Below are 27,602 nucleotides of genomic sequence, written 5' to 3'. Positions count from 1 at the left end.
GTCTCTACCGACTTTGCTGTCCTTACTGACTTTACTGATTGTCATTACCAACTGTCTTTACCGGTTGTCTTTACTGACTCTCCTTACTGTCTTTACTGACTGTCCTTACCAATTGTCTTTACTGACTATCTTTGATTGTCCTTACAGACTGTCCTAATAGTCTTTACTGACTGTCCTTACCGATTGTCTTTAATGAATGTCCTTACCGATTGGCTTCACTAACTGTCCTTACTGTCTCTACCGACTTTGCTGTCCTTACTGACTTTACTGATTGTCATTACCGACTGTCTTTACTGGTTGTCTTTACTGACTCTCCTTACTGTCTTTACTGACTATCTTTGATTGTCCTTACAGACTGTCCTAATAGTCTTTACTGACTGTCCTTACCGATTGTCTTTACTGTCCTTACTGACAGTCTTTACTGTCTCTACCGACTTTGCTGTCCTTACTGTTTTTACCGATTGCCTTCACTGACTGTCCTTACTGACTTTACTGATTGTCATTACCGACTGTCCTTGCCGGTTGTCTTTATTGAGTATCCGTACTGACTGTCCTTACCAATTGTCTTTACTATCTTTGATTGTTCTTACTCACTCTCCTAATAGTCTTTACCGACTGTCCTTACTGATTGTCTTTTCTGTTGTTACTGACTGTCCTTACCAATTGTCTTTAGTGTCCTTACGGTCTTTACTGACTGTTCTTACCAACTGTCCTTACTGACTGTCTTTACTGATTGTCCTTAATGTCCCCCCGACTGTCTTTACTGACTGTCCTTATTTTGTCTATAGCAAATTTCGCCTTCCACCATCAGTCTTAATTCTTAGGCCCTGTCCACACGGAAACATTCCTGGGATTTGTTTTATGGTGAGTTGGAAAAAAAAATTGCGTCCCTAACTCCGTATCGTTCCTTCTTTTCGCCACCTCCTTCATCAAAAGGGTTTATGCTGCAGAATTAGCTAGCTGACTATTTCATTAAAGGAGGGAAGTTTACTTCTTGACCTCTCAATGACGCGGGTAGGCCACAACATTATCCAATAATAATCAAGTTTTGGTGTCTGACCCGGAAAATATCGGAAGGACAGCTGGCGATTGCTGTAGCCACCCACATTGCGGTAGAAAATGGATGGATGGATTAAAATGCATGAGAAAGTTTTATATTATTTTTAACACTGCGATTTCTGTCGCAAAAAAAGCCATCAGATGTTCCCACCCTGGAAGCATTGTTCAGGCACCCAGACCACCGTTTCCATGTGGATGAAAGGCTGAAACGACAAAATACTTTGCTGTTTTGACCTGAAAACGTTCTACGTGGACTGCCCCTCGATCTTAAAACATTTTGAACAATTGTATGCTTTGTGGGGACACTTTGAGGACGGTCCTTTTCTGTTCCCAGTGGACAAAGCAATTTCCAAGAAAAAGCACTCTTGGAGGAGCACAGCACAGCACAGGTCCAACAGGAGACGTTTTGTTAACGTTCATCAGGACAGACATGAATGTTGACAACATAAAAGGCAAGTGGGGCAGAGTTGAAGATGTTCTCGGAGGCTCAGAAGACAAGTTTGGACAAAACTGAAAAGGAGGTCAGCAAAAGAAGATTAGAAAATACATTTAATCTCTAATCCCACAACACACACAAACACGCTACTAGCAGCCTTTGTACACATCATGGTGGTCATAGCAGTAGTACTACGACATGTCACAGTGCTGGAAGTAGTAGCACTGTAATATGAGTGTCAGTAGTATGTAGGAGTAGTACATGCCATATTAATGGAAGTCATAAATAGTAATGTTAGTCTGTGGTTGTAGTACACAAACAGAGTTGTGACCGTGTGTGTGTGTGCGTGTGAACTGTTGTGCTGCCGTCCAGACGACAATGACACATAATCCAAAATAATCCAGTTAATTTTCTCTCTCCAATTTGTGTTTAACCTTTGGCAAGTAAAAATAAACACCAACAAGGGCGTAGCACCCACCTCATCACCTTGTCCTCCCATTTCAGAACACTTTTCCAGTAACACACACGAGAGGGCTCTAATCATGTTAAAAACCGTATTTAGAATGTTTAAACAGGTTTATATGCTATACGTTTGAAGATATTGGATTTAAGAAGTGAGGAAGTGAGATGTACATTGGTGTTTCTAACCATATTTGCTTTGCATTTTGTGTTTTTTAGTCACTATTTGCCAAATTTTTTAAATAATATGTTACTGTAGTAGATCGTCCTGAGCAGCATCAAATCGGGTACCTACAATAATTTCCCTCAAAATAGAACAATGTTAAGCTTCTGGTACAATAATTTATCATTTCCTATCTGGCAACACACTGGCCGCAACCGACCGCCGCAAATAGATTGCAGTCCTGTGATATACCCTCGAAGATGATGGTGATGATGATGGTGAAGGTGGAGGCCAGGGACATGACGTGACACCCCTGTTGTATGCCACCTGTGCCAGAAGACAAAGTTCTTATGTTTATTAGTTTGCTGAGAAGAAAACAATCAGCTACTCACGTTGGTCAAGCTAGCTAGTTAGCATCGTTAGCTCGTCCACGACAGCAGTCTAATGGAGAAAAGAAGATTTCAAGGTAATTCAGGCTTTTGGTCATCACTCTTTTTTTTTATTATTGTTTAGCATTTACATGACAACGTTTGTCTACGAGTGAAGAAACATTACGACACAAGTACAACAGATACTGAGAGTGTTTAAGCTTAGCTGTTAGCTACTGAAACCTTTTCAACAGGCTAGAATACTTCATGGTAGCAATGAAAATGTTAATAAAACGGGGATGACATTTATATTTATCGGCCAAGTATGGTAGTTTTTGTCAGTGTAGTGCACAAAATATGTACAAGTTAAATACTTGAGTACTTTTTTTATTGTATTGTATTGTTTGTATTTTATTGTTCTCCTCCAATCCAAGTGATGCTGGCTGTGGCAGTGGCGGTAGTGAAGAGCCGGGCGGCGGGCATGAGCGGACGCCAGCACGTTGAGGCCTTGGCGGGCCGCCTGAGAGGCCAGGAGGACACTTGCAGGAGCCAGGATGACCTGCGGAAGCTGATCACCATGATGACAGCAGGTGTGCCTCGCTACCAAGTTCGCAGTCGCTTGTAGCGAGGACGTAAAGGTGTGTCTGCCATGTTGCAGGTGGTGATGCCGCCATGTCAACCTTCCTCAAGGACCCATCTTCACCGGCAAGCAGCCCCTCAGACACTCCAAAACTCTTTCAGCCGGCATTTCTGTCCAATCAGCACAAGGATGCTCAGCGAAGGGTGGCAGGTCTTCCTCACATGCACTTACTGCAGTCACTGTGCACCTTAAGCCGAATGGGTGCCGGTCCAGATTCACTATGGTGTGGTCCGGGCGAGAACGTGGGCCTGGTTTTGGATGACACGTTGTGTCAGCTCCTCGACTCTGTGGTGGCGGTGTTCAGGGACCCTTGCCCCGGGGGAATGGGCGAGCTTGCCCTGAAGGCTTGTCGAGCGTGGGCGCGAGCCTCTGACCGGTTCTGCAGTCAGAACGCACCGTGTGGTGACTTGAGGGCACGTGTACACATGTCTCTCAAGGAGCTGACCGCCATCTTGCTACACGCCAACCAACGCCACTCTGTGAGTAACCTTCTTTCTGCATGAGTGGTTAGTATATTGCTGGTAGATGGGTAATAATAATACATCATAATAAGATACACCCCTTGAACCACCTGTTCCAGTATCTGCCATCGGGACAGACTGGTGGTCCCAAAATGCAGAACCAAGCGATACAGGGACAGTTTTATCCGAGAAGTGATTGTCTTTCTTAACATGTTCCATCGTCAATAAGGGCAATGAACTCACACCTTTTAATTTTTTGCCTTTATTTACGGTATGTATTTTTAATGGAAGTGTTGTATGTGTGTCACTGATATTTCTCTCTCGCACTGCACACAAATTTACCTACGGTTATTAATAAAGAAACCTGACCTGATCTGATACATCATACAATAATAATACATCATCAACTTGTCTTCCAGACCTGTGAGATGCTGACGGCCTGCTTGGTGGCGCTGGCGAGCAGTAGCATGTCAAAGTCCTTCCTTGTTGCTCACTTCCTCTGTGAAATCAGCGCCTTGGCGGATGTGCTGTGGCACGCCCTGCAGGTAATCAGCAATGGTGTTATACCAAGTGTCTAGGGGAAGTCAACAAGGGCAACTAAAATTGCTTTGGAATGCAGCCTGTGTCTCAATCGGCAGACTTGCATACTTCCGCTTAGTGTTTTGAGTGCATAAGTGTACACTTGCATACATACACTTCGTGTTTGAGTGCAAAAGTGTACACTTGCGTACTTACACTTAGTCTTTTGTGTACATAAGTGTACTCTTGTGTGGCCTGTCACGATAAAAAAAATGTGCTGGTCGATAGTTGTGCGACAAATTATCGTCGGTAACTGATATTATCGACAACATTTTTTGAGACCATTTTTTCATTAATTATTGCCATGACAGGTGTAAGTCATTTGATTAGTTGACAGTAAAAGATGTTCGAGATCAACCTCATTCTTAATGTTTCACGGAAACATATCCATTACATGGCATAAAATTTATACCATATAGCCGTATTGAATGGTTGCATTTCTTTTGCAATGTTGTGGGGCAACACTGTGAGCGTGCACCATTTTGCGCTCATTTGTTTATATTTACTTTGTCGACCAAACACCTCAGTAAGCGTTGACTGCCAGGACGAAAGCTGTACTGACCGAGGCACCTCCATCGGTAGTTTTTTTTTTCCCACCTGAGAAAACTGTCCGTGTTCGTCGTCGGTTTTCCTGCTCTCAACTTGTTCATTCTGTTTAAAACCGAATTATTCCCACACTGGGGCTGTTGTGTTCACCTTAGAAACCATCGCTTTTGTGATTTCATTCATGTTAGCATACATTTTCCCACTAATTTGCTGCTAGTTTTCTACTAGCACTAGTAACCCTGCCTCCACAAAGAAGCTGAATGAGAGGACGGTTCACTCATTCCGTTCATTCCACAGACAGATTCAGGGTGAACCCTCTTGTTATCCAGCCGGTGTGGTACAGAGAGACGACCAGATGAAACACACATGTATACACTAGGTCCCCAACTTACGAACATCCAACTAGCGAACATTCGCGGATACGAACACAAGCCGACTGGTCTATATTTTCATGTATTTTGCCTTATATGTCCATATTTATACTGCTACATGCTTGACCAGTAGAGGGCACTGTGACACTGCTAATGGGACCAACAGAAGGTTGGTTGAGGAGGAGGAAGAGGAGAGAGAAAGGCTAAGAGTTGTAATGATACAACCCGGACAGAGCGTGTGATTAAAGTTTATGAAGAGTTAATAGGCCTGCTTAATTCTACACCACCCACAGAACACTACCTCTTTTAGAAGAGTCTAACGACGACGACGATTTGTCCTTTTTCAATAACTCCTCCTTCTCCTCCACCACAACGGCATATGCTCGACCACTCCTCTTCAAAGGTAAATAACATTTATCATTACGTATTATTATATCATTTTTATTATTGTTTTTTTCATTAATTATCCTAGTTTAATATTACTACTGCATCCAAACTCATATTTACATACATACGCATATACTGTATATGTATACACGTACATGTAGTACCTATATCATTGGTAATATTACCTTTTTCCCGACTTAAGAACAATTCAACCTGTGAACAGTCGCCTCGAACCAATTGTGTTCGTAAGTTGGGGACCTAGTGTACTTGCACGTCAGTGTATCGAGGGCGGCATAATTATTAATTTGTTTTTTTTATCGTTCGATTCATCGATTATCGTGACAGCAGTGGTGGGGCCAGACATTTTTCATTGGGGTGGCAAAGGTGAGACCATTACTCAAACAAGAGTGGCAGTACGTTTGTCCAGGGGGTGGCTGAAGAGTGACCAAGGGTGGCCGTGGCCCGTAGCTCCGCCACTGCGTGACTGGCCCAGTACTTACATTTATCTTTTGGTTGCATAAATAGTACTTACACTCAGTCTTTTGAATGCAAAAGTGTGCACTTGCGTACTTACACCGAGTCTTTTGAGTACATGATTGTACTCTTTTGTACTTACACGTAGACTTTTGGGTGCATAAAAAGTACTTACTGTACACTTGGTCTTTTGAGTGCATAAGTGTACACTTGCATACTTACACATTCTCTTTTGAGTGAATAAGTGTACATTTGCGTAGTTACACTTGGTCTTTTGAGCACATAAACTGTACTCTTGCGTCCCTACACTGAGTCTTTTAAATGGGGAAGTGTACACTTGTGTACTTACATTTGGTCTTTTGAGTGAATAAGTCGATGGAGTGGTTGCAATTAAAAAGGACAGAAGGTAAACATTGGCATAATGGTTATTTTAGATTAGTGTGGGGGGTGGTGGTATGCTGAAGCCTATCCCAGCTGACCTCGGACGAGAGGCTGGCTACACCCTGGACTGGTTGCCAGCCAATCGCAGGGCACATATAGACAAACCTTTCACACTCACATTCATACCTATGGACAATTTAGAGTCGCCAGTTAGCCTTAAGTTTGATGCTTGTACACGCTGTGGTCATGTGACAACACTTCTCACTGATCACATGCACCATTAGCATTAGCCGCTGACTCTGTGCATTGTACCTAACGTTGTACTTTGTGTGCAGGAGAAGTCTCCTCTTGATGTGTTTCCTGTGGATCAGTACCAAAATTCCGGTCGCCTATTGTGGATCCTGGAGGAGCTGCTGCAGAACTCGGAGGTAGCATGGCGAGAGAAGGCGCAGTTTGAGTGGATGGATAGCCTCCTTCACTTGCAACGACGAATGTTTGCCCTCTCTGAGGAGTTCCCACTCTTTGCCATCTCCACATGGAGGATAGCAGCACTCCTGGCGTGATTCTTCTGCTCCAAATTGATCCTTAAACATTACGTCACAGAAGCAAATATGAATATATATATATACACCATTTTGCTCCGCCCACACAATGGTGGAGATGCTCTTCCCTCGCATGATCTCACGATCCCCCTGCCTCCTGACCATGTGAAGAATATTTTAAAAAGTTTGTATCCATCAATGCATCTCAAGCTGAGCTTCCTGCAGAAGTCACAGACTGACCTGCAGATTTCAGAAGATGAAGACCACACCTCCTTCTTTAGTCACAACCTTTCACCAACCCTTTCTCAGGAAATTATTTTGTAACATGTTCGCTCGCAATGTCCAACACCCACTGGAACTGACTGATGCCAACTAGCAAGCTAACGCGGGTGCCAGTTGCATGTTTTGCGTAACTGTGGTAAAGGCGGATGCTTCCTGGCTAACTAGTTTGTAGGTGGGGAAAAGTTAAGTTGCTAGACGACAAGACTGGTGGCAGCCCTAGATGGCAGCAGCAGCAGGCATGACAAAAAGCCAGCAGACACACAAAATGCTCACAAATATTTTATTTGGAATGCTTTCCTAAGTATTGCACTTTTCTCACCCAGGATGTGGATTCAGTTTGTTTGCTTGGTTTCCATGACTACGTCCTTCAGCGCTGAAAAGATGAAAGGTGTTGAGAAGCGTAGGCTGAGCTGTCAGTCAATGTTGATGATGCTGCTGTACCTCAAGTTCAGGAAAGAGCTCCAGCAGGGCGATGTCCAGCAGGACGTACGACATCTGAACACACCAAAGAAAAGACAACTAGTTCAAAGCAAGACAATCAATCGAGTTCATTTTGCTCAAATGAATCTTAATTTTCATCACCTGCTTGTTGAGGAGTGGCTGCTGTAGACCCTCAAAGAGAAGTTGGATTCCGTCGTGCTTGGCCTCCTCGCCAATACACTTATCAACCATGTCTGATCACACGCGCATGCGCGCACATACACAAAGACAAACTGGGGCTCAGTTAAACGTGTCTGACTCCTCCCACTGCCAACAAGTCAAGGAGTTGCAGACTCACCAGGCAGATAGTCCATCATCTGCTCAAAGGTCTGCTTGGCTCTGGCCTGCTTGTCCAGACTGCTTCGCTCCTCGCTGCTCTCACAGAAGATTGCGTCTGGCGGAACACGTGTGGCGAGCATGTTTAGAACGGGAAGTCTAAAAGATGGAGTAAAAGATGATAGACCTGACCTCGGAGCTGCGTTATGAGTGAGACCAGGCGGTGCTCCTGCATGATCTCATCCAACTTGGACTGCATGTGTTGCTCCATGTACGCCTCAAAGGTGTTCTTTAAAAGGATCCTGCCGGCTGACAGGAAGTGATGCAACCATAGCGGCATGCGGAACGCCAGTCGACCTTGGTGATGAAAAGGTTAAGATGTTTGTATGTCCAGCATGTGCGGCAACTGGCTGCGAGCACGTCGTCTTACCAACGTGCATCATGTAGTCGTACATTCCCTCAACGCCAACCGCCCCCAGGAAGCAGCTGTGGTTGTGTCGCCTCTCGGTGCCAGACGGCATGTTGGCATTGTTCCTGAAGAGCCGGTTGAGGAGCTGCGCAGGAAGCATGATCAACATCCTGTGCTGGTGATATGCCTAGCTAACGTGTGGGTAGCAGACGTCATACCCGCTTGTTGGCATCGGCGCCGGGACTAAGGATGGTCAGCTCGGGACGGCTGGGTTTGGCTTTGGGAGACTCGCATGAGTTGAAGAAGGACTGGATGAAAGGCTCCAGGTTTTGACCTTTCTGGAAAACATACCGCACTCAAAAGTCATGAATGCTAGCATGCAACACCCCCTGCTGTCCACTACAGGAAGTGCATGGAAACAGGACACACCTCTTTTATCAACTTTCCAGGAACAGACTTGAAGATCTTCCCTGCAGGACAAAATAGTTTAGTTAGGAAGAAGAAGGACAAACAAAGAGAAAGGTGCTGATGGTACCCAAGTTGACATCAGGCAGCATCCTGTCCACAAATTGGGACTCCACACTATGAGGAGACAGGAAGTCAGCCAGCAGCTGACTGTTGCTGAGCTCTGTGTACTGCAGGAGTCTCTACGCACACACACACACACACACACACACACACACACACACACAGATCAGTGCTCCTCCTGAGTGTAGTTTGTCGGATGTGTATTACCTGTAAATACTCCTCAAACTCCTCCCTCTTGGAGGCCAGGAAGTCATGATTCTTTGGTCCCAGGATGCGTTTTGGAGGAAGCTGCGCCTCCGCAAAGGTGCCTGTGAGCATCACGTCTTTTGAGTTTGAGGACAGTGGTGGACGGAAAGGAAGCAAACGGCAAGCAGCAACGTTACCGTGAAACTCTGTGAGCTTGGACTCCAGCACGTAGAACTCCATGTATCTTCTGTAGACCGACCACTTCTCTGGATCATGACCCACTGCAAGAAGACCTATCAGGATGACAATGTTCTGCAGATATGCGACTCTTGGGCGTAGGCTCACCTTCCCTCCTGTCGTTGCGCTCCACATCGATGCAGAAAACGGGAATCCTCTCCCTCTTGGCCTCATCCTCGTAGAAGTCGATGTACGGGATGGTGATGGTCCAGGCCGAAAGGTTCCTCAGACTTCCCGGTGTGCAGGCCAGCTCAGCGGGAGAGTCGTCCTCCATCACCACCACGGCCTCCTCCACCTGTGGGGTCCAGACGTGTCACATGACCAGCCGGCCTGAGGCAGGCAACATTGAAGAGGATGCTCACTATGTCGTCATCGACGTCGGCCATGGCACTGGGCGGTAAGATGGCGCCTTCCATGGTGGTGCTCTTGAACACACCTTTGAGTTTGCTGCCAATCCTGCTGATCCCGAACGACTCCCCTCGCTTGGAAGTGTTCCTACAAGCAGGTCACATGGTATACGGCGCCCCTCACACGACCACTCAAGCACTGATTGATTGACAAACCTGCTGACTCGTGAGCTCCTTGCTGGTGACTCAGCTCCTTTCAGCAGGTGTCTGAAGTACTGACACACACACACACACACACACACACACACACACACACACACACACACACACACACACACACACACACACACACACAGTCAGCTTCCCATTTTAGGACATGTGCACGTGTGTGGTAGTCCTACCTCGTCGCTGTGACAGAACATGGGCGTGAATACGTTCTCCAGAAGAGACAGGACGTGTTCGTAGGCCTCAAAGAGACAGCGCATGGTCTGCAGCTTGACCACGGCGCCGTACGGACCTGCAGCCACTAAAGAAGAGGTCATGTGACCACACGTCAAAAGGCTTCTACTTATTTCCAAACGACCAGCTGGGGCCGTGTCAAGCGGGGATGATAAAAAGGATGTCTTACCGTTCTTTATCTCGTCCACGATGAAGCAGTCCAAGTTGATCTTGTCCATGCTCTCGTCCAGGCAGTACGTCTCGTAGATGTGCACAACCTCACCGTGCAGACGCCGCAGCTCCGAGTCGCACAGCTCCGGGCTCAGGATCTTGTCGTTGAGCTCCTCTGGAGGATGACGTGGCAACATTTGTGTCACGTGATGCCGTGTGGTCACATGTGCGTGTGAGGCTCTGACCTACGGCTAGGCAGAACTGCAGCACGTGCACGGCGCCCTCCTGCTTCAGGAAGTTCATAAAGCGGAAGAGAAGGTCCTGCTGCTCCCTGATCTCCTTCAGCCCCAGCTTGAGCACCTGCTAGGCCGACAGCATGGGTCATGAACGGTCAATGATGATGATGCGTGGTGGTGCAAGGCTGACTGACCGAGGGCTTCTTGTGGCTGCAGGCGGCATATTTGTGCAGGAACGGAACCAGAGCTGACGGAGCTTCTGTGGCAGCTTCTGGCTACACGTAGAAGAAGCACAAATGTCACACTTCAACACAAATGTCAACATGTTCACACTTCTGTGGACTTACTGGAGTGTTGTCGACAAATTTCAGCACCATCAAGTTGACTGTGTCCTGCAAAAGCAATAGGGAGCACGTTCAAAACGGACAAGTTGCACTGGTGCAATCTGACTCACCGGGTCAGCCATGAAGTCCATGGTGGGAAGGATGACGGAGCCGGCCATGACCTCCCTCAGCAGCAGCGCCAGAGACCTGGCAAGAGGAGACGCTCAGCGTGGAGTACTTCCACTCTGCGGGCTATGGCGTGAGCGTACCTGCACTCTGTTGCTTTCGGCGGCATCAAGTACGGGAACAGCATCTCGCTCAGCTTCCTGAGGTACAACAGCTCATTCTTCCGGCTGCGCACGGCCACGTGGAGGTCGGCACCGTACTCCTCCAGAGACGCCTGCTGCAGCGTGTGACCTTGATGGACTGAATGGATGAAGATGTCAGTGTGCGACGTGACCTCAAACATCATGACCTCATAGCACTAACGTGGTATTACCTTTAGCTTGAGCTTTAGCCAGAATCTCCACATGCTTGACTGCAGCCTTCATTACTTTGTCTGCAAACACAGCGAGTACATCCACCTGTGGACACGGCCATCATGTGTTTACCTTTGAACTCCTACGTGAAAGCTCACCGCAAGAAGAGTGTCACCTTTTGAGCTCGGCGGACGAAGACGGATGCAAAGAAGCGAAAGGTCATGCGGAGTTCGTCAACGCATGCCTCGTCATCCGTGATGTCCCTGCAGTCCACAGAAGGACGTCAAGTTGGACTTTGGGACAAGAATGACAAACACACACTCACCGATACCACGGGTACACAAAGTTCTCCAGAACGAGCTCAAAGACCTGTAGTCAGAGCAACAGAAGTTACAAGTCAAGACATGATAAACGTGATCCATGTTGAACATGATGTTGACCTCTGCTATGGACGAGTCCACCTTGGAATGAACCTTCAGGCCCAACCACGGCTGGTAGTTCTCCAGCAGCAACGTGGGCCTTGGCACAACAACAACACTTAAAAAAACATGTGGTGCTAACATGACAAAGTGCTGTTACAATGCAACACAACCTACCGGTGACGCTTGCATTTCACCTTTCCACACACGGCACAGCTGTGACCCGAAGGAAACAACTCTTGTTCCTGATGCTGTGACAGCCAAGAAAACATTACCATCATCGTCAGGAGGATAAGCTGATAGTGTCCACTGAACACTCACTGTGTGTCTCGCTTTCCTGCTGAAGAAGACATTTGGCAGCAGGGAGTCTGGCTCCAGAGCACAGTAAAATGTGATGACACCCGCCAGGAAGGACCAGAAGCCCATCAGGATGTGGATGTACCTGCAAGGACAACAAACACCTCATCTTCATCACCTCACTAAACCACACCTCAAACATTCATCACATCATATCAAGTACCACGCAAGCATGCAGCCTCTAGGCTCTCAGCAGTACAGGCATGACAACACAACTTTCTGACTGGATGCTCAATTGTTTTTATTAAGTGCTCAATTGTTTTTGTATATATGACGTTTATTTTAATGAGTTTAAATGTGCTCAGACGTCACGCCATGACGTCATTCCGTACAATAAGCTTCTTAGCACACAGATTAACTGTAAACACATACTATAGTCTTTTAAATGAAATATAGTGTGTTAAACAGTAAACATACAGTGTTACAAATCTGTATTGTGTTAATGTATAGATATACAGTGTGAAAGTAACGCAGTTACCTGCTGAGCAGCAGGGTGAGGCCCATCATGAAGACCAGCAGACAGCAGAAGACTGGATATTGACGTCCTGCTTTACTCACGACGTCCAACCTCAGTGTTTGCTTTAAAGTCGCAATAACACCCCCCGCCATCCTTACGCGACCTAAAACTGCAAAACATTTCACATACTTTACAATGTTTGCTGCGAGGACGGAGGAAGTTGAAAGTTTGAAAAATACGTCGCGCTCCGTTTAGATTCGAGCTAGCTAGCTAACGGCTTACTACACTTACAGCGATGAAAGTACTATCGTCGCAAAATAACACAAATCATCGCCAAGACTTGCAACATTGCCGCCCCTCAACTTCACCGAGTGACTTTATAGAAAAACTTTGAAGTCATGTAAACTTTTAACAGCGACTTCTTTGACAGCTCATTTGTTTACGGATCCTTGTTGGGTTGCCAGATGTGATTGAATCCTGCACATATGCTCCTGCAGCTGAAGTTACAGTACTAATTTTAAAAGACGTTAATGTAATTAATAGCATGACGTTAATTCAAACCATAAAGTTACTCCTTTTAAAGGGCGCCCTTTAAAGTACTCTTGAGAGTCACAATAGCTTTGTTAACTTTAGCTATATCAATGTTTGACGTATATCGCTTTTGAAACATTTACGTCGAAAACGCACGTTGAGAGTAGACTTCAGAGAGTGAGCTGTGGTTATATATAATGTGTATTGACCACTTGACTTCATACAAGTTATGGATGTTTTTTATCCACATAAGACTCACAACAGCCTTCATATACGCGAACATGGCAACCCTTACCCCAATCTCACTTCTGCTCACTTGACCTGCACAACATTTGAGCGTTCATGGAGAATAAATAACGCATTTTAAGTGGACATGCCGTTAATATCGGGCCGCACGGTGGTCCAGTGGTTAGCCACACAGTCAGAAGATCGGGAAGACTTGTTTTCGAATCTGGGCATCTCTGTGCCTGGATTTTCTCCAGGTACTCCGGTTTCCTCCACATTCCAAAAACATGCATGTTTGGTTAACTGGCAACCATAAATTGAATGTGAGTGTGAATGGTTGTTCGTCTATATGTGCCCTGCGATTGGCTGGCGACAAGTACCCCGCCTCTCGCCCAAAGTCAGCTTCAGCATACCCTGCCACCCTAATTAGGAAAACGGCATAGAAAATAAATGGATGCTGTTAAATATCAATTTATAAGCCTTTTAACCTCTAATTGCATTTTTTTCTGAATCTAACATAAGATTTTATATGAAAAATGATGCATGTTCAATAGTGATTTATAATAATGTAGTATTGAGGGAATATATACAGTGGTGTGAAAAAGTGTTTGCCCCCTTCCTGATTTCTTTTTTTGTTTGTTTTTGTCACACTTAAATGTTTCAGATCATCATCCATCCATTTTATATGCCACTTATCCGCACTGGGGTTGCAGGGTATGCTGGAGCCTATCCCAGCTGACTTAGGGCAAAACGCGGGGTACACCATGGACTGGGTTTGAGATCATCAATCAAATTTAAATATGAGTCAATGACAAGACAGCTGAATACTAAATGCAGTTTTTAAATGAAACTTTTTATTATTAAGGGAAAAAAAATCCAAGCTTACATGGCCCTGTATGAAAAATTGATTGCCCCCTAAACCTAATAACTGGTTGGGCCACCCTTAGCAGCAACAACTGCAATCAAGCGTTTGTGATAACTTGCAATGAGTCTCTTACAGCGCTGTGGAGGAATTTTGGCCCACTCATCTTAACAGAGTTGTTGTCATTCAATAGGGGTGTAACGATTCATCTACTACATTGATAAATCGATTTATATTCCTATGATCCAACTACATCGATCTGTGTTCGGCAAGTTGCCATTCTGGACGACACATATCGATCTAACATTGTTTAAAAGGTAATCAATCGATACCTGCATCAATACTAGGAAATAAAGCATTGGATTTAAGCATGGCAGGCTTATGGATGTGTGGTTTTTTAGCAATTTTAATGATAAAGATGTTAAACTTTACTCGATTCAGTCTGCCTGTCTGTGACATCATCGCCACGCGCCAGCAGACAACAAAATGTAGCATGGCCAAGCCAGCGAGAGAGAAATAATTAAGCCACCATTGCGGTGCAGTATTTGGAAACACTTAGGCTTTTGCGTAATTATTTATACCTGATTCCCTTACAAAAATCAAGGGGAATTTAGGAAACTTCACCTGCACTGTCCATTATCCTCGTATTTATTTCACAGTCACAGTAGTTGATTTTTTGGCTAAAATGTTACTGAATCGTCCTGCTCTAAATGAACCAATATAGTCCTTGAATCGTATCGGCAACCACAAATCATTATACAAATCAAATCGTAATTAAAACTAATTGTAACACCCCTAGTTTTCGAGCGTGAAGCATGTTTTTAAGGTCATGCCACAGTATCTCAAAAGGATTCAGGTCAGGACTTTGACTAGCCCACCTCTTCAGCCATTCAGAGGTGGACTTGCTGGTGTGTTTTGGATCATTGTACTGCTGCAGAACCCAAGTTGGTTTCAGCTTGAGGTCACGAACAGATGGCCGGACATTCTCCTTCAGGATTTTTTGGTAGACAGCAGAATTCATGGTTCCATTTATCACAACAAGTCTTGTAGGTCCTGAAGCAGCAAAACAGCTCCAGGTTGGTGGGGCTGACCACGGCGTGATGTTCTTTTTCTGAAATGCCACGTTACTTTTATGCCAGATGTAATGGGACACACACCTTCCAAAAAGTTCAACTTTTGTCTTGTCAGACCATAGAGTATTTTCCCAAAGGTCTTGGGGATCATCAGGATGTTTCCTGGCAAAATTGAGAGCCTTAATGTTCTTTTTGTTCAGCAGTGGTTTTCGTCTTGGAACTGCCATGCAGGTCATTTTTGCCCAATGTCTTTCTAAAGCCCCTTTTATGCTTTTTATGCTTTCCGTGCGGTTTTATGCGGACAAATGACGTCATTTTCGCACCCACGCCCCCTCGAGCGTCCCTTTTCACATGGAAAACAACGCGGATGGAGATTTGCAGAAAAAAATGGCAGATGAACAAGAGAGCCGCAGCTGAAGTACAGAAATACCGGCAGTAATATGAGGCAGCCCACCCTGACGCACAGTAGTTTAAGCATAAAGAAACACTGAAACAAGTTGTGTTTTAAGTCACGTTGTTTGTTTTTTTTTTTATTTTCTTTTGCCGTGTTCAGCACGCCTTTTGTAAGCACATTCTCCTGCCAGGGTACAAGTCCCTGTGGTGGGAAGAATGACGAGCTGCGATTGCAGCACTCCTATTCAAAGGACGAGTGGACCACCTTCTCTTCCTTTTCTGTCGCAGCAGCAAATAAATACAACACAATTCCTCTTCAGGGCCGCACGGTGGCCGAGTGGTTAGCATGTTGGCCACACACTCAGGAGATCAGGAAGATCTGGGTTCGAATCTCCTTCGGGTATGTTTGCATGTTCTCCCCGTGCGTGCATGGGTTTTTGTATGTGAGTATGAATGGTTGTTGTCCCTGCGACCAGTCCAGGGTGTACCCCGCCTTTCGCCCCAAGTCAGGTGGGATAGGCTCCAGCACACCCCCCCAATAAGGATAAGTGAATAGAAAATGGATGGATGGACAATTCCTCTTCTCCAAGACGTGCAAGTGGAAGTCAAGTAAATAATGGCAAACTTCTCCCGCTCTAGTTTAGTACTGTGGTAGACGCATGTTTTCGGTAAACTGCCCCCTGCAGTTTGGGAGCAGACGCCGCACGGAGTATAAAATCACGCGCGGTTTCCCGAGCGGATTTCCGCACGGCTCGTTTGAGCAGAAAGTATAAGCCAGCCTTAATGGTGGAGTCATGAACACTGACCTTAACTGAGGCAAGTGAGGCCTGCCGTTCTTTGGATGTTGGTGTGGAGCCTTTTGTGACCCCTTTGGTGAGTTGTGGCTGCGCTCTTGGGGTTATTTAGGTTGGCCAGCTACTCCTGTGAAGGTTCACCACTGTTCCATGTTTTTGCCATTTGTGGATAATGGCTTTCACGTGGTTCACTGGAGTCCCAAAGCTTTAGAAATGGCTTTAGAACCTTTTCCACTTGAAGTCAGGTGTGATAAACCACTGTTAAGTTATGTTTTAACAGGGAACAATCACTTTTTTACACAGGGCCATGTAAGTTTGGATTTTGTTCTCCCTTAATAATAAAAAGCTTCATTTCAAAACTGCATTTTGTTTTCTGTTATTCTATATATATATATATATATATATATATATATATATATATATATATATATATATATACACACCTCGATGTAGAGAGATAGATGAGATAGATACATATGTGTATGCATTCATTGTTCTGTGTTTTATTCTGATTATATTCATGATCAACAAATTAAAGGCATAACCACTAAAATTATCTTAAAGAATGGCCAAGTAAAAAGTATCGGTTTTGGATCGATACAAACATGTTCAGTATCGCCCAACTCTAATGCAGAATTGAGAGGCCTTCGTCAAAATGCCTGAATAAAAATGTAAATAGTTACACAGTAGATATATGTTCAAAGCAACACAAAAATATAAAATTTTATTTTATTATAGTTTGCAGTTCTGGTCAGCGTTCTGCAATAACATGAAATTATCATTTTGCATAGTAAACGTATGTGGCGATATTAACAGGCTGCATCGAAGGACCCAAATAGAAGTGTACGGGAACAAGATGGCGGGAGCTACAGCAGTGATGCGACGTTTGGACGAACACGGTTCTTTAAAAACCCATCTGGTGCCGGACTGGACACACAAAGAAGTCAGCACCGGAGTAAGTATCGCCGATGGCGACCACTTGAGCTTTAAGTCGGTTCGGTTGACGTTTGCTGGAGATTTTTTAAAAACTGAACAGCGGCTGAATGAGACAGCAATTCCTTGGCTAATAGCTAGGCTAACGCTGTTTACAAGCAGAACAAAATACTTGAACATTCGAACTCATTCACGTAAGCGTGTTCATATAGTTCATGTTCCCAGCAGTAAATTAAAATGTGTGCATTTGTAACAGTGACCTGTTGTAACGCAGCGAAAAGGATTTTCCACTTTAGATTTTTGAGACCAGCACATCGATTTCTCTTTGCTTGGGAACCCAGAATTCACAAGACGTTTAACTTGAACTTGCACTATTTATTATATGTTATTATAACTTCATAGTGAGCAGATAACATCTATTAAAAACAACTTGGCAGCCTTTTTGTTTGGGTCTGTTGTTTACGAGAACGAGGATCCAGTAAGGCAGTGTTTTTAATAACCTTGTTCTATGAGGTCATGTGTAACTTAGCTGAAGCAAAACAGTCAGTAAATTTAATCAGTAGTTTATCTCCTAAGAGTGTTCTTTTGCAGGCTAACCCAGTGGAATCCATCAATAGTCCTCATGGCCATTGCTAGTGTAGTGGTTGGCATATCGAATGGCAGCACTTCCCATTCTTATTTGTGCATAACTTTATCCTGTTTGTGTGTCAGACCACCATCATGGCTGTGGAGTACGACGGAGGAGTGGTCATTGGTGCTGACTCCCGCACCACTACTGGGTGACTATCTTATTGTGTTTATCATCATTGTATGCGTGTACCTCTATATTAAACTGTTTGTTGTGTGTCAGGGCGTACATCGCCAACAGAGTGACGGACAAACTGACGCCCATTCATGACCGAATCTTCTGCTGCCGGTCAGTGTGCACCACTTCCTCCTCTTCCACGCAGTGGCTCCTCTGTCTCACTTGTTGGTGTGTTAATGTTTTGCAGGTCAGGATCAGCTGCTGACACGCAGGCCATCGCTGACGTGGTCACTTACCAGCTTGGCTTCCACAGGTGCCACACGTAATTGACTGCATGCACACTTTGACAGGCTCATGCGAATGGTTGTGTGTGCCCCCAGCATTGAGCTAGACGAGCCCCCGTTGGTGGAGACTGCCGCGAATCTGTTCCGAGCTAGCTGCTACCGCCACAGAGAAGACCTGATGGCTGGCATACTGGTGGCAGGCTGGGACAAGAGGAAGGGTGGACAGGTAACACTACACACTATACTACATTACGCTAGGGGTTCAGGGGTACATCATCCTCACGTTTCGGTTCGTACTCGGTATTAAGGTTATGGTTTGGTTCATTTTGGGTAGGGTAAGGGGGCACAATGTAAAACATAAAACTGCTTTGCTTTTGAGTTAAGTGATTTTTAAAATGAAGCATGAAAATGCAATTACAATTACGTCTACTGGCAGGTAGTTTTCCAATCAGTAAAATTCTCAAAATAAATACTGCTAAAATCAATTCCGTGTTGGTCAGTGTATTGCAACACAAGCTTTATATGCTTTGTGTTTATAGTTGACAAAACAAATTAGTGTTTATTATTAATACAAATTAGCGTAATATCTGAATTTAGAATAAGTTGTGGGCCAATAAAGAACAAGCGACGTGCTGTAATTGACCCGTGGGCTGCACTTTGGACACCCCTGGTTTACTGTGTGTCTTTTTAGGAAGGTGCAAGCGCAACAGGTTGATGATTATTTTATTTTTAGTAAAGTTCCTTAATTGAAGTGCAGAATCAATAGTTGCAGTGGGTAAAATCCTGCAATCCACCAGTCTTGTGCATCGCCAACACAAGACTGGTGGGGAACCTCTGCAGATGTGCACGAGACTAGACAGCAGAAGCGGGACACGGCTGTTGTCGCCGAGATCTCTGATTCCACGCCGAATGCCTCGCCTTTTCGTCAACTCACTTGCAATATGCACAGTGTAGGAAATGGGATATTACGCAACGGGGAGGGCTCTTCACCAGTGCGTATTCTAACACCAACGCACACAGTGCAAAATGAATTGCAAAACTGCGGTCTATAAGGGCCGTATTGTCCCTTACAGGGCGGACCAAAACGGTCCGTTATTGTACTGCATACCATTGCATCCCACTACACTACACTACACGACACAGTAGGGCTGGGCGATATGGACCAAAACTCATATCCCAATATATTTAGGTTGAAAATCGATATCCATCCATCCATTTTCCTCCGCTTATTCGGGTCTGGGGGCAGCGGTCTCAGTAGGGAAGCCCAGACGTCGCGGTCACCGGCCACCACCTGCAGCTCCACCGGGAGGACACCAAGGCGTTCCAGGCCAGCTGTGAGACATAATCCCTCCAGCGTGTCCTAGGTCTGCCCCTGGGCCTTCTCCCTGGGCATGCCCGGAACACCTCACCGGGGAGGCGTTCAGGGGGCATCCGGACTAGATGCCCGAGCCACCTCAACTGGCTCCTCTTGATGTGAAGGAGCAGCGGCTCTACTCTGAGCTCCTCCCGGATGACTGAGCTCCTCATCCTATCTGTTAGGGTGAGTCCAGCTACCCTAGGGAGGAAACTCATTTCAGCCGCTTGTATCCGTGATCTCGTTCTTTCAGTCACGACCCAAAGCTCATGACCATAGGTAAGGGTGGGAACACAGATCGATCGGTAAATTGAGAGCTTTGCCTTCCGGCTCAGCTCTCTCTTCACCACGACGATAAGTCTCATCCCAGAAGATTCACACTCGAATGAAAACTGCCCCAGTAAAGGTCACAGCCCGATGAGGCCATCAGGACCACATCGTCTGCAAATAGCAGAGACGAGATCCAGAGACGAGATCCTAAGGCCACCGAACTGGACTCCATCGACGCCTTGGCTGCGCCTTGAAATTTTGTCCATGAAAATTATGAACCGAATCTGTGACAAAGGGCAGCCTTGGCGAAGGCTAACGTTCACCGGAAACAGGCTTGACTTACTGCAGGCGATGCTTTTTGAACCAACCAACCAACCTGTCAACTGCATCAGGCTTAGCAACTGTCTGTCTGACTTCTGTAATTGTGACTGCGAAGCTCGCTGGACCTTGTGAGTCCATTGTTTTTAAAGCCGTTTTTTTCCACTGTTGTAACGGGGACCATATCTTAGCCATGTGATAGGACACCGCTTATAATAGCACACCACTTTGCTTTTCCTTTCTTGAAGAACGTAACAGGAAAAGGAGCGTGAGCTTTGTGTTGTGGTAGGAGTTGCGTAGCCAGCGCGCAGCTTCAGACATTCCTTGTATTGGAGTTTGTGCCAAGTTTTAAGGCAGTGAAAAAGATCTTTTTTTATGCTTTGTATTTGACATACCTCCAAATTAGAGCAACATCTTTTTCGTTGCCGACTAATTCTTCCACCGCAGACAATGTCGTGTCCATTTTTGTCAAAGACTGAGCCGCCGGGATTCCTGCCTCCTCCTGCATGCAAGGAGGGGGGTGGGGCAGAAGCTTGCACGCAGTGCGAGAGATTAGGGAGATACAATGCAAATCCAGTCTATATCGATATGAACGATACGGTTGTTTTTGATGTCATGCTTAAAGTAAATAAATTAATATCCAAATATCTGCTACACAGTACAGTAGTATGTGCTCATGTTGCAGCAGCAGTAATCAACAGGTTTGTGTGTGTGTGTCAGGTCTACTGCGTTCCTATTGGTGGGATGCTGGTGAGGCAGCCGGTGTCTGTTGGGGGCAGTGGTAGTTCGTACATTTACGGCTTCATGGACTCCAACTACAAAGCAGGACTGAGCAAAGAACAATGTTTTGAGCTGACTGCTGCAGGTACACACACATTCTCTCACTCGCTCTCACACACAGACACACAGACACACACACACACACCTTATTTGAAAGTATAATTGTGTGTTGCCCTCAGCATTATCCCTGGCGATGGAGAGAGATGGCTCCAGCGGTGGTGTGATCAGACTGGCGTCCATTTCGGAGGACGGAGTGGAGAGAAAAGTCATCCTAGGAAACCAGCTGCCCAAATTTTCAACACACTGAACACACGCGCCTGTTAATTTTGTCATTAAAAACTTTAACATGCCATTGTTTGGATTCTCTTCTTCGTCCTGTGGTGGTGGGTGGAGCCTCTGTTGAAAGACTGTCTGCTCAAATACTTTTTAGGATTAGAATTATATAATTATAATGAAATAATGTATTAGCCACGTCTTCAATTGCAGTTCCATTCCTGTCCAGCAGGTAGAGGCAGCCACTAAAAATGCGCACTGGAACAACGTCATTGAGCACAATACATGTGAACCTTGTGTGTGGGGAAATAGCTTAATGTTTTGTTGTAATGAGGTGAAATGCAATGCATTGAAATTATGAAGTTGGGGCGAATCACCTGTGTGATGTCACGAGGAAGGGAGGGGTCATTACGTGTGTCTTCCTGTTTTTGAGCAGGTGACAACACCTGAGCGGACGCAAACACGCGCCTCACGTTGACTTCCGTTGAGACTTGGAAGTGAAATGCCTTCATCGCCTTCCTTCCTCTTCCTCCTCCTCCTCGTTTTGCCACGGGACGGCGGTGCGGCCGAGGACGCGAACTGCGTGGCCAGCTTCCGGTCCGGTCAGGACGACTTCGTGCTGGATTTGGAGGACGCGGTGAAGGCGGGTGCGGCGCTGTTAGCGGTCGCGCAGGCGCCCACAATGGCCGACTGCCGACGGGCGTGCTGCGAAGAGCTCAGATGTAACGTTGCGCTGATGGAGCCGCGTGACGAGCACGGCAACCTCACGTGTACGCTCTACGACTGCGTGAACAGAAATCACTTCGTGTGCAGGTTCGTCAAGCGGCAGGCCTACCGGAGCTTCATCAGAGAGACCGAATACCGGAAGTACCTGGAAGGCCCGCTGGGACCAGGTGGGTGTGCCCGACGAAAGCTCTTGACGAGCTAGATATACACGTCCGTGCTAGTGGAGACAAGCGTTGCAAGTTGCTGCATGCATGCTGAGCAAAACAAGTTGGTCATGTGTCACTGTCACCTTCCTCAGCTGAGCAGGCTCCGCCCATCGCCAACGCGGGGCGTGACCGAGTGGTCCAGCCGGGAGCCACTGTTACCCTTAACGGCATCGAGAGTCTGGCCGTCGGCAACGCACACATCGTTGACTATCGCTGGACAGTACAGAGCGCAGACGCTGACGTCATCATGGAGGTGACACGCCCTCTTCTGTCAACAAATGAAATGAGTAATCAGGGCGCAATTTTTTGTCTCTGTCATTTTGTAGGAGACCGACCTGCTCGACCAGGTGCGGCTCTCCAACCTGCTGCCTGGCCGCTACCGCTTCCGCCTGACTGTCACTGACTCCAATGACCAATCACACAGTGCTGAGGTTGGCGTGCTCGTCTTGAGCCCTCAGATGGCCACCTGTGAGTTATGTAGTCTTTGTGGCAAAGTCAGTCAACAGGAAGTCATGTGTTTATAGTTACAGTCTAGAACAGGGGTCTCAAACTCAGTATACCTGGGGGCGGCTGGAGGTAGCGTGAGACTGGGCCGCATCAAGTATTCACTCCGGCACCGTCACTGGGAGGGCTTCCGGCTTACCAGCACGCTTTGAGGTACTTGTTTTGTAAAAAGTTGCTGAAGTTACCGTGTACCATAGTGTTAACATAGTTGTTTATTATTCCCATAGTAGTAGTAGTTTCCCTATGTTTGCTTACTTGTTACATGTTGTGCTGTCATTTTTGTGTTGGCGCCGTCATTAGTGTGTAATTGGTGTTCTGTCTAGTGACCCCTTCTTGTGTTGGCTTGTGTTTGCCCGAGCAAGTACCCTTGAATTTGCCCAGGCTTTGTGGGCCGCACTTACATTAATCTTCAATGCCAAGTAGGGGGCCACAAAATATGGTTCTTTGGGCCGCAGGTTTGAGACCCTCTGGTCTAGATCATCATTTCCTGTTCAGTTCAAATAGGCAGAGGAGGGCAGGGCTCGCACACAAGAAGCTACAGCGATCCCCGCTGACATCAGCAAACATGAAGTATGTTGTGTCTCACTGTCATTGCCTTCAGCATGTGTGTGACCTCCTGCGTTGCAGTGTACTGCTTGGCACCGACGAAGGTGGGGCCATGTCGCGCCGCCTTTCCTCGCTGGCATTACCACGCCGACGCAGGCGAGTGTCAGCCGTTTACGTTTGGAGGTTGTAAAGGGAACCACAACAACTTCCTGTCAAAAGATGAGTGCATGAAGGCTTGCGCTGGAGTCCTAGGTGACAAGTGCGCGCACGCACACACACACACACACACACACACACACACACACACAATAACAGTGTGTTGTTGATCCACAGTGACATCATCAGATCAATCGCGCATCGCTGTGCCAGCTGGTGGTCAGTCCCTCAATGCACCTTTCGCATCATCTGTGCTGCCTTTTCAGCTTGTGTGCTTGTGTGTGTGCAGAGGTGTGTGGCGTTGCATGTCTACCTGATCAGCTGACCTGCAGTAATGGCTGCTGTGTGGACAAAAGTCTTGAGTGTGATGGTGTGATCCACTGCAGCAACGCTTCAGATGAGGACCACTGCAGCCAACGTAACACACACACACACACACACATGCAAACACACACTCGCACACACATGTCCAGTGACCTTTACCCTCCTCAGTCAATCAGACGTTTTCTCGGCTGCTTGACCTCGACGTCAATCAGAAAAAAGGTAAGAAGGATCAATCGGTCTGACAATTGCTAAAGCGCTACATGCTAACTTGCCAGTGCCCCCCCAGCCCGCTGCACGGAGGCCCCCCGCACAGGCCCTTGCCGCGCCAGTCACACACGCTGGTACTACAACCCGCTGAACACACGCTGCCAGCGCTTCACGTATGGCGGTTGCAATGGAAGCGACAACAACTTTGTAGAGGAGACTGAGTGTGACCGCACCTGTCATGGCGTGACCGGTACATACACACACATGCACACCTAACTTGGAAGGTGACAGGCTGATGACATCACTTCCTGTTGTACACAGAGAAGGATGTGTTCGCCAGAGGAACGTTTGAACGCTTCGAGGAAGAAGAAAGTAACTCGGGTACGTTTGAAGCTCTCGACCCAAACGAAGATGGAGGACAGGAAGTGACGTGACCGTGTTTTCAGGCTCCATTGCGCTGGCGGTGGTTCTGTCAGTGGCCATCTTGGCTGTTCTGGCAATCCTGGCCTACTGTTTCCTGAAGTCCAGGAGGAAGCGCTTACACCAGAATGTTGCCGCCAGCCCCGCCCACCAGGCGTCAGAGCAGTACACGCTGGTTTACAACGGCACCACCAACCCTGCCTGACGTCATCGCTTCTGCCATGTTGTTTTTAGAAACTACACAGTGTTTTCTTCTTATTAAACATTTTTTGTACAAGGGAAAAAAGTTGCCTTTTATGACGTCATCTGTCAAGAATGATCACACTTGTAAACATGTAGATAAAACATGCATGTAATATTTAACGTGCAACCATACCTGTGACGTCGTGCTGCCCTCTAGAGGGGAGCAATGAACTGCCGCTAAGAAAAGTGGCTTTGATTTGAAAGATGCGCATGCGTACAAGGCAGCTGGCGCGGCAGCGGCAACAAGAAACTTCAGCGAAGTTTCCGGAAGTGAAACCAAGTTGTCTTTTTCCTTCTGGAACCAGGTAAGTCCCAAATGAAAAACACCTTTAAAGTCTGCTGTCACTCAACTTTAATTTGAAAATGTACTATCTTCTCAAAAGTTGAACGTGAACGATGTCAGCTTGTCGGACATTGAAAGTGACGTTGGGGTGGCAGCTGTCGGACTCACATTCTGTTTGGTTCCGATTCGGCCCACATCTTCTCCTCGACGGAGCATCCAAGTGGTTTTACTTGTTTTGTACTAGTTTTCTTCTGTAACTTTTTGGGCGTTTTGACAAAGTGACATTTAATGTTGTGAGGCGTGTCTGCTGACGTCACGGAGAGCGAATTCTTGCTCAAGACAAACTGGTTTAGCACCTGACTCAGGTGATGCTACTTATGAAGGTCACCTCGGTTGTCACAATTTCTATGTTTGTTTTTGCAGCTTAACTAAACAAATCAGCTTTATGAATGCCTTACCATCCGTGTGTTTGTGTTTCAGGTAGGTAATGCCAGAAAGAAGTGGTGTGTCCTTTTCTGACCCTGACACGCGTGAAGGTGAGTTGTGTTTTGTAACTTTGTGTTACTTTAGGATGTTGTGGTGTTGTGAAGGCTGCTGCCAGTGTCCATGACAATGGACAATAGACAAAGGACGTCTGTTTGTAGGCAATGCGGTTCTGTTTGTGACAGTTTATGTTGTGAAAATCAACAAAAACACATGAAAGTGCAGGGAAGACCTCCACCAAGGCAAACACTCTTAATCTGAATCCCACCTTCACACTTTAGTCTTGAACATTCATGCATTTGTTTCACAGCATCCATCCATCCATCCACCTTCTATGCCGCTTATCTTCATTAGGGTCGCGGGGGCATGCTGGAGCCTATCCCAGCTGACTTTGGGCGAGAGACCGGTTACATCCGGGACAGCCAATCGCAGGACACATATAGACAAATAGCCATTCACACTCACATTCATACCTATGGACAATTTAGAGTCGCCAATTAAGCTAACATGCATGTTTTTGGAATGTGGGAGGAATGTTTCACAGCAATGATCGCAAATACATTAAAGTAGGACATGGTGTCAAAAATAAGTAGACATCCAGTAGGTGGCGATGCAGAATCATCCAGTCTAATTGGATTAAGCCCCGCCCCCACTGCTCAGGGGTGCAGGTAGTCATCAGTGTGCATCCTGAGCCTCGTCTGACCTGCTGGCAGGTAGGAAAACATTAAGTTCTGACTTGTTTTCTTCCGGTCTTTGCGTGTCCGCGCTCGTCCCGCACTACTGCGCGTGGTCTGGTTCTGAAGAACAGCGCATGGATCGGCTCAGTCCGCCTGCAAAGGCTTGTGGGTAATGAAATTCATAGCACAGCTCTTTTTCTACATCACACACGTCCGCGCACCCGAACGCCATCATTTGGCTGTTAGTTGTGGTATTAGCTATTGATCTCAGATGTGTTTGTGTGTGTGTGTGATTATGTTTGTGTATGTGTGTGAGAGACAGTATTTTACACCAGGAGATAATCTCAGGTCACATGACCAGACTCTTAATCACCATAGAAACCATATGGGACGTGTGTTGCATAAGACACAGGAAGTGCTGCATGTGTGTGTTTTATTGGTGTTCATTGGTAGAAGACTGTCCAATGTGTGGCACGGGTGCCATTTTTGGCCTGCAGCTTGTTTTTTATTGTCCCTCAGCATATTGTAAAAATAAAATAACTTATTATTAATGAGATGTATGATTATATATTACACAAATTTACTTGCCAGCTATAACAAAAAGCTATATGTTTCGTTCAGATAGTCTTATCATAAATTGACCTACATTAGAAAGTGGTCCCCATCCTTTCATTTTATGTAGCTGCAACGACCTGTATGAGTCTTTATGTACCTGTGAATATGGGGTATGAGTCCTTATGCAGTTGAGAAGGCCTGGTACAAGTCTTTATGCAGCTGCAAAGACCTGTTCAAGTGTTTATGCAGCTGTGAAGACCTGGTATAAGTCGTTATGCATCTGCAGACCTGTCTTGTACAAACCTTTTATGAAGCTGCGAAGACATTGTATAAGTCCTTATGTAGCTGTAAAGACCTGGTACACATCTTTATGCAGCTGTGAAGATCTGTCTTGTACAAGTCTTTATGTAGCTGTGAAGACCTGTCCTGTACATACCTTTTATGCAGCTGTGAAGATCTGTCCTGTACAAGTCTTTATGTAGCTGCGAAGACCTTTCCTGTACATACCTTTTATGCAGCTGTGAAGACCTGGTATAGCTGCTATGACTTTAATCTTCTGTTGTTTGAATGTAAGTCAGTCATTGGTTGATCTGCAGTGACATCATCTTCCACACTGACCTGACCTGTCAATCATCCCTCCTCAGCCCCACCCATTGGCAGTAATGACCGCGCTTCGTCATCCTGCGACTCCTGGTCTGGACATCGCCCCGCCAGCCTGATCTCTACGCTGTCCTCGGGGTCCGCATCTTCCCGCGACGAGGGGACGCCTCCAGGATCTTACGCCAACTGCAGCCTGGATCCGCGCCCTGACGAGGAAGGAGCAGGTTACGCGCAGCCGTTGACGCGCCCAAAATGTGAGCAGGAGGCGCGGGGCCTTGGCCTTCCTCGCCGGGACAAACTCTCCTCGCCTCACGTGACCAGAAGCATGGCGCCCAATGTCCAGACC

At 46.3% G+C, this 27,602-nt stretch overlaps 5 protein-coding genes across 9 annotated transcripts in view; 4 read left to right on the top strand and 1 right to left on the bottom strand.

Annotated features, from left to right (window-relative positions):
• Positions 1-1,775: 1,775 nt before the first annotated feature.
• Positions 1,776-10,436, top strand: LOC129172120 (meiosis-specific protein MEI4-like). Its single transcript, XM_054761545.1, has 5 exons — positions 1,776-2,583; positions 2,920-3,075; positions 3,144-3,604; positions 4,006-4,131; positions 6,660-10,436. Exons 1-5 carry the CDS (start codon positions 2,562-2,564, stop codon positions 6,885-6,887), a joined length of 993 nt encoding a protein of 330 aa, XP_054617520.1. The 5' UTR covers positions 1,776-2,561; the 3' UTR covers positions 6,888-10,436.
• On the bottom strand, positions 7,415-12,971 carry LOC129172118 (sorting nexin-14-like). Of its 2 annotated transcripts, none has more exons than XR_008566919.1 (27): positions 12,513-12,971; positions 11,999-12,119; positions 11,855-11,928; positions 11,699-11,777; positions 11,584-11,627; positions 11,434-11,521; positions 11,279-11,363; positions 11,049-11,205; positions 10,911-10,986; positions 10,804-10,848; positions 10,651-10,731; positions 10,466-10,580; positions 10,240-10,395; positions 10,013-10,137; positions 9,828-9,886; positions 9,627-9,759; positions 9,373-9,559; positions 9,225-9,308; positions 9,049-9,149; positions 8,849-8,960; positions 8,743-8,783; positions 8,532-8,651; positions 8,335-8,458; positions 7,927-8,261; positions 7,731-7,822; positions 7,590-7,643; positions 7,415-7,521 (listed from the first exon to the last, which is right to left on the bottom strand). XR_008566919.1 is itself a non-coding variant. In XM_054761542.1 (27 exons), the coding sequence occupies exons 1-27, from the start codon at positions 12,641-12,643 to the stop codon at positions 7,566-7,568; spliced, it is 2,769 nt and encodes a 922-aa protein (XP_054617517.1). In that variant the 5' UTR covers positions 12,644-12,971; the 3' UTR covers positions 7,415-7,565. The 2 variants fall into 2 exon arrangements, 1 of the variants encoding a protein (XP_054617517.1); XM_054761542.1 differs by having other exon boundaries at positions 7,415-7,643; positions 7,927-8,022; positions 8,097-8,261.
• Positions 12,972-17,138: 4,167 nt separating this feature from the next.
• On the top strand, positions 17,139-21,403 carry psmb6 (proteasome 20S subunit beta 6). The gene is made up of 7 exons (XM_054762624.1): positions 17,139-17,324; positions 18,014-18,081; positions 18,153-18,218; positions 18,295-18,360; positions 18,428-18,557; positions 20,994-21,138; positions 21,233-21,403. Exons 1-7 carry the CDS (start codon positions 17,139-17,141, stop codon positions 21,358-21,360), a joined length of 789 nt encoding a protein of 262 aa, XP_054618599.1. The 3' UTR covers positions 21,361-21,403.
• A 215-nt stretch (positions 21,404-21,618) lies between these two features.
• Positions 21,619-24,777, top strand: LOC129172119 (kunitz-type protease inhibitor 1-like). The gene is made up of 10 exons (XM_054761543.1): positions 21,619-22,219; positions 22,351-22,511; positions 22,585-22,726; positions 23,390-23,560; positions 23,642-23,683; positions 23,754-23,882; positions 23,957-24,007; positions 24,075-24,245; positions 24,317-24,376; positions 24,442-24,777. The coding sequence occupies exons 1-10, from the start codon at positions 21,829-21,831 to the stop codon at positions 24,618-24,620; spliced, it is 1,497 nt and encodes a 498-aa protein (XP_054617518.1). The 5' UTR covers positions 21,619-21,828; the 3' UTR covers positions 24,621-24,777.
• A 98-nt stretch (positions 24,778-24,875) lies between these two features.
• Positions 24,876-27,602, top strand: part of LOC129172117 (pleckstrin homology domain-containing family G member 3) — a 10,837-nt gene continuing 8,110 nt past the window's right edge. The window contains exons 1-3 of one of the 4 annotated variants that reach the window (XM_054761538.1): positions 24,876-24,963; positions 25,422-25,477; positions 27,301-27,602. The exon at positions 27,301-27,602 is cut by the window's right edge and continues 78 nt beyond it. In XM_054761538.1, the coding sequence (XP_054617513.1) occupies positions 25,429-25,477; positions 27,301-27,602 (351 nt within the window). In that variant the 5' untranslated portion in view covers positions 24,876-24,963; positions 25,422-25,428. The other 3 variants (XM_054761540.1, XM_054761539.1, XM_054761541.1) reach the window with 3 other exon arrangements.

Source organism: Dunckerocampus dactyliophorus, chromosome 19 (genome assembly GCF_027744805.1).
Source record: "Dunckerocampus dactyliophorus isolate RoL2022-P2 chromosome 19, RoL_Ddac_1.1, whole genome shotgun sequence".
In the NCBI taxonomy this organism is placed as follows: domain Eukaryota; kingdom Metazoa; phylum Chordata; class Actinopteri; order Syngnathiformes; family Syngnathidae; genus Dunckerocampus; species Dunckerocampus dactyliophorus.
This window is presented reverse-complemented; position numbering and strand designations above follow the sequence as displayed.

Coding starts and splice junctions, on each gene's coding strand:
- LOC129172120 (XM_054761545.1), top strand. CDS start 2,562: ATGGAGAAAAGAAGATTTCAAG. Junction 3,076..3,143: donor GATCACCATGATGACAGCAG/GTGTGCCTCGCT, acceptor GCCATGTTGCAG/GTGGTGATGCCGCCATGTCA. Junction 3,605..4,005: donor ACGCCAACCAACGCCACTCT/GTGAGTAACCTT, acceptor CTTGTCTTCCAG/ACCTGTGAGATGCTGACGGC.
- LOC129172118 (XM_054761542.1), bottom strand. CDS start 12,643: ATGGCGGGGGGTGTTATTGCGACTTTAAAGCAAACACTGAGGTTGGAC. Junction 12,120..12,512: donor CTCACCCTGCTGCTCAGCAG/GTAACTGCGTTA, acceptor TTGTCCTTGCAG/GTACATCCACATCCTGATGG. Junction 8,262..8,334: donor CGACTACATGATGCACGTTG/GTAAGACGACGT, acceptor TTCATCACCAAG/GTCGACTGGCGTTCCGCATG.
- psmb6 (XM_054762624.1), top strand. CDS start 17,139: ATGAAATTATCATTTTGCATAGTAAACGTATGTGGCGATATTAACAGG. Junction 18,082..18,152: donor GACTCCCGCACCACTACTGG/GTGACTATCTTA, acceptor GTTGTGTGTCAG/GGCGTACATCGCCAACAGAG. Junction 18,219..18,294: donor GACCGAATCTTCTGCTGCCG/GTCAGTGTGCAC, acceptor AATGTTTTGCAG/GTCAGGATCAGCTGCTGACA.
- LOC129172119 (XM_054761543.1), top strand. CDS start 21,829: ATGCCTTCATCGCCTTCCTTCCTCTTCCTCCTCCTCCTCGTTTTGCCA. Junction 24,008..24,074: donor CGACGTCAATCAGAAAAAAG/GTAAGAAGGATC, acceptor GTGCCCCCCCAG/CCCGCTGCACGGAGGCCCCC. Junction 24,246..24,316: donor CACCTGTCATGGCGTGACCG/GTACATACACAC, acceptor TGTTGTACACAG/AGAAGGATGTGTTCGCCAGA.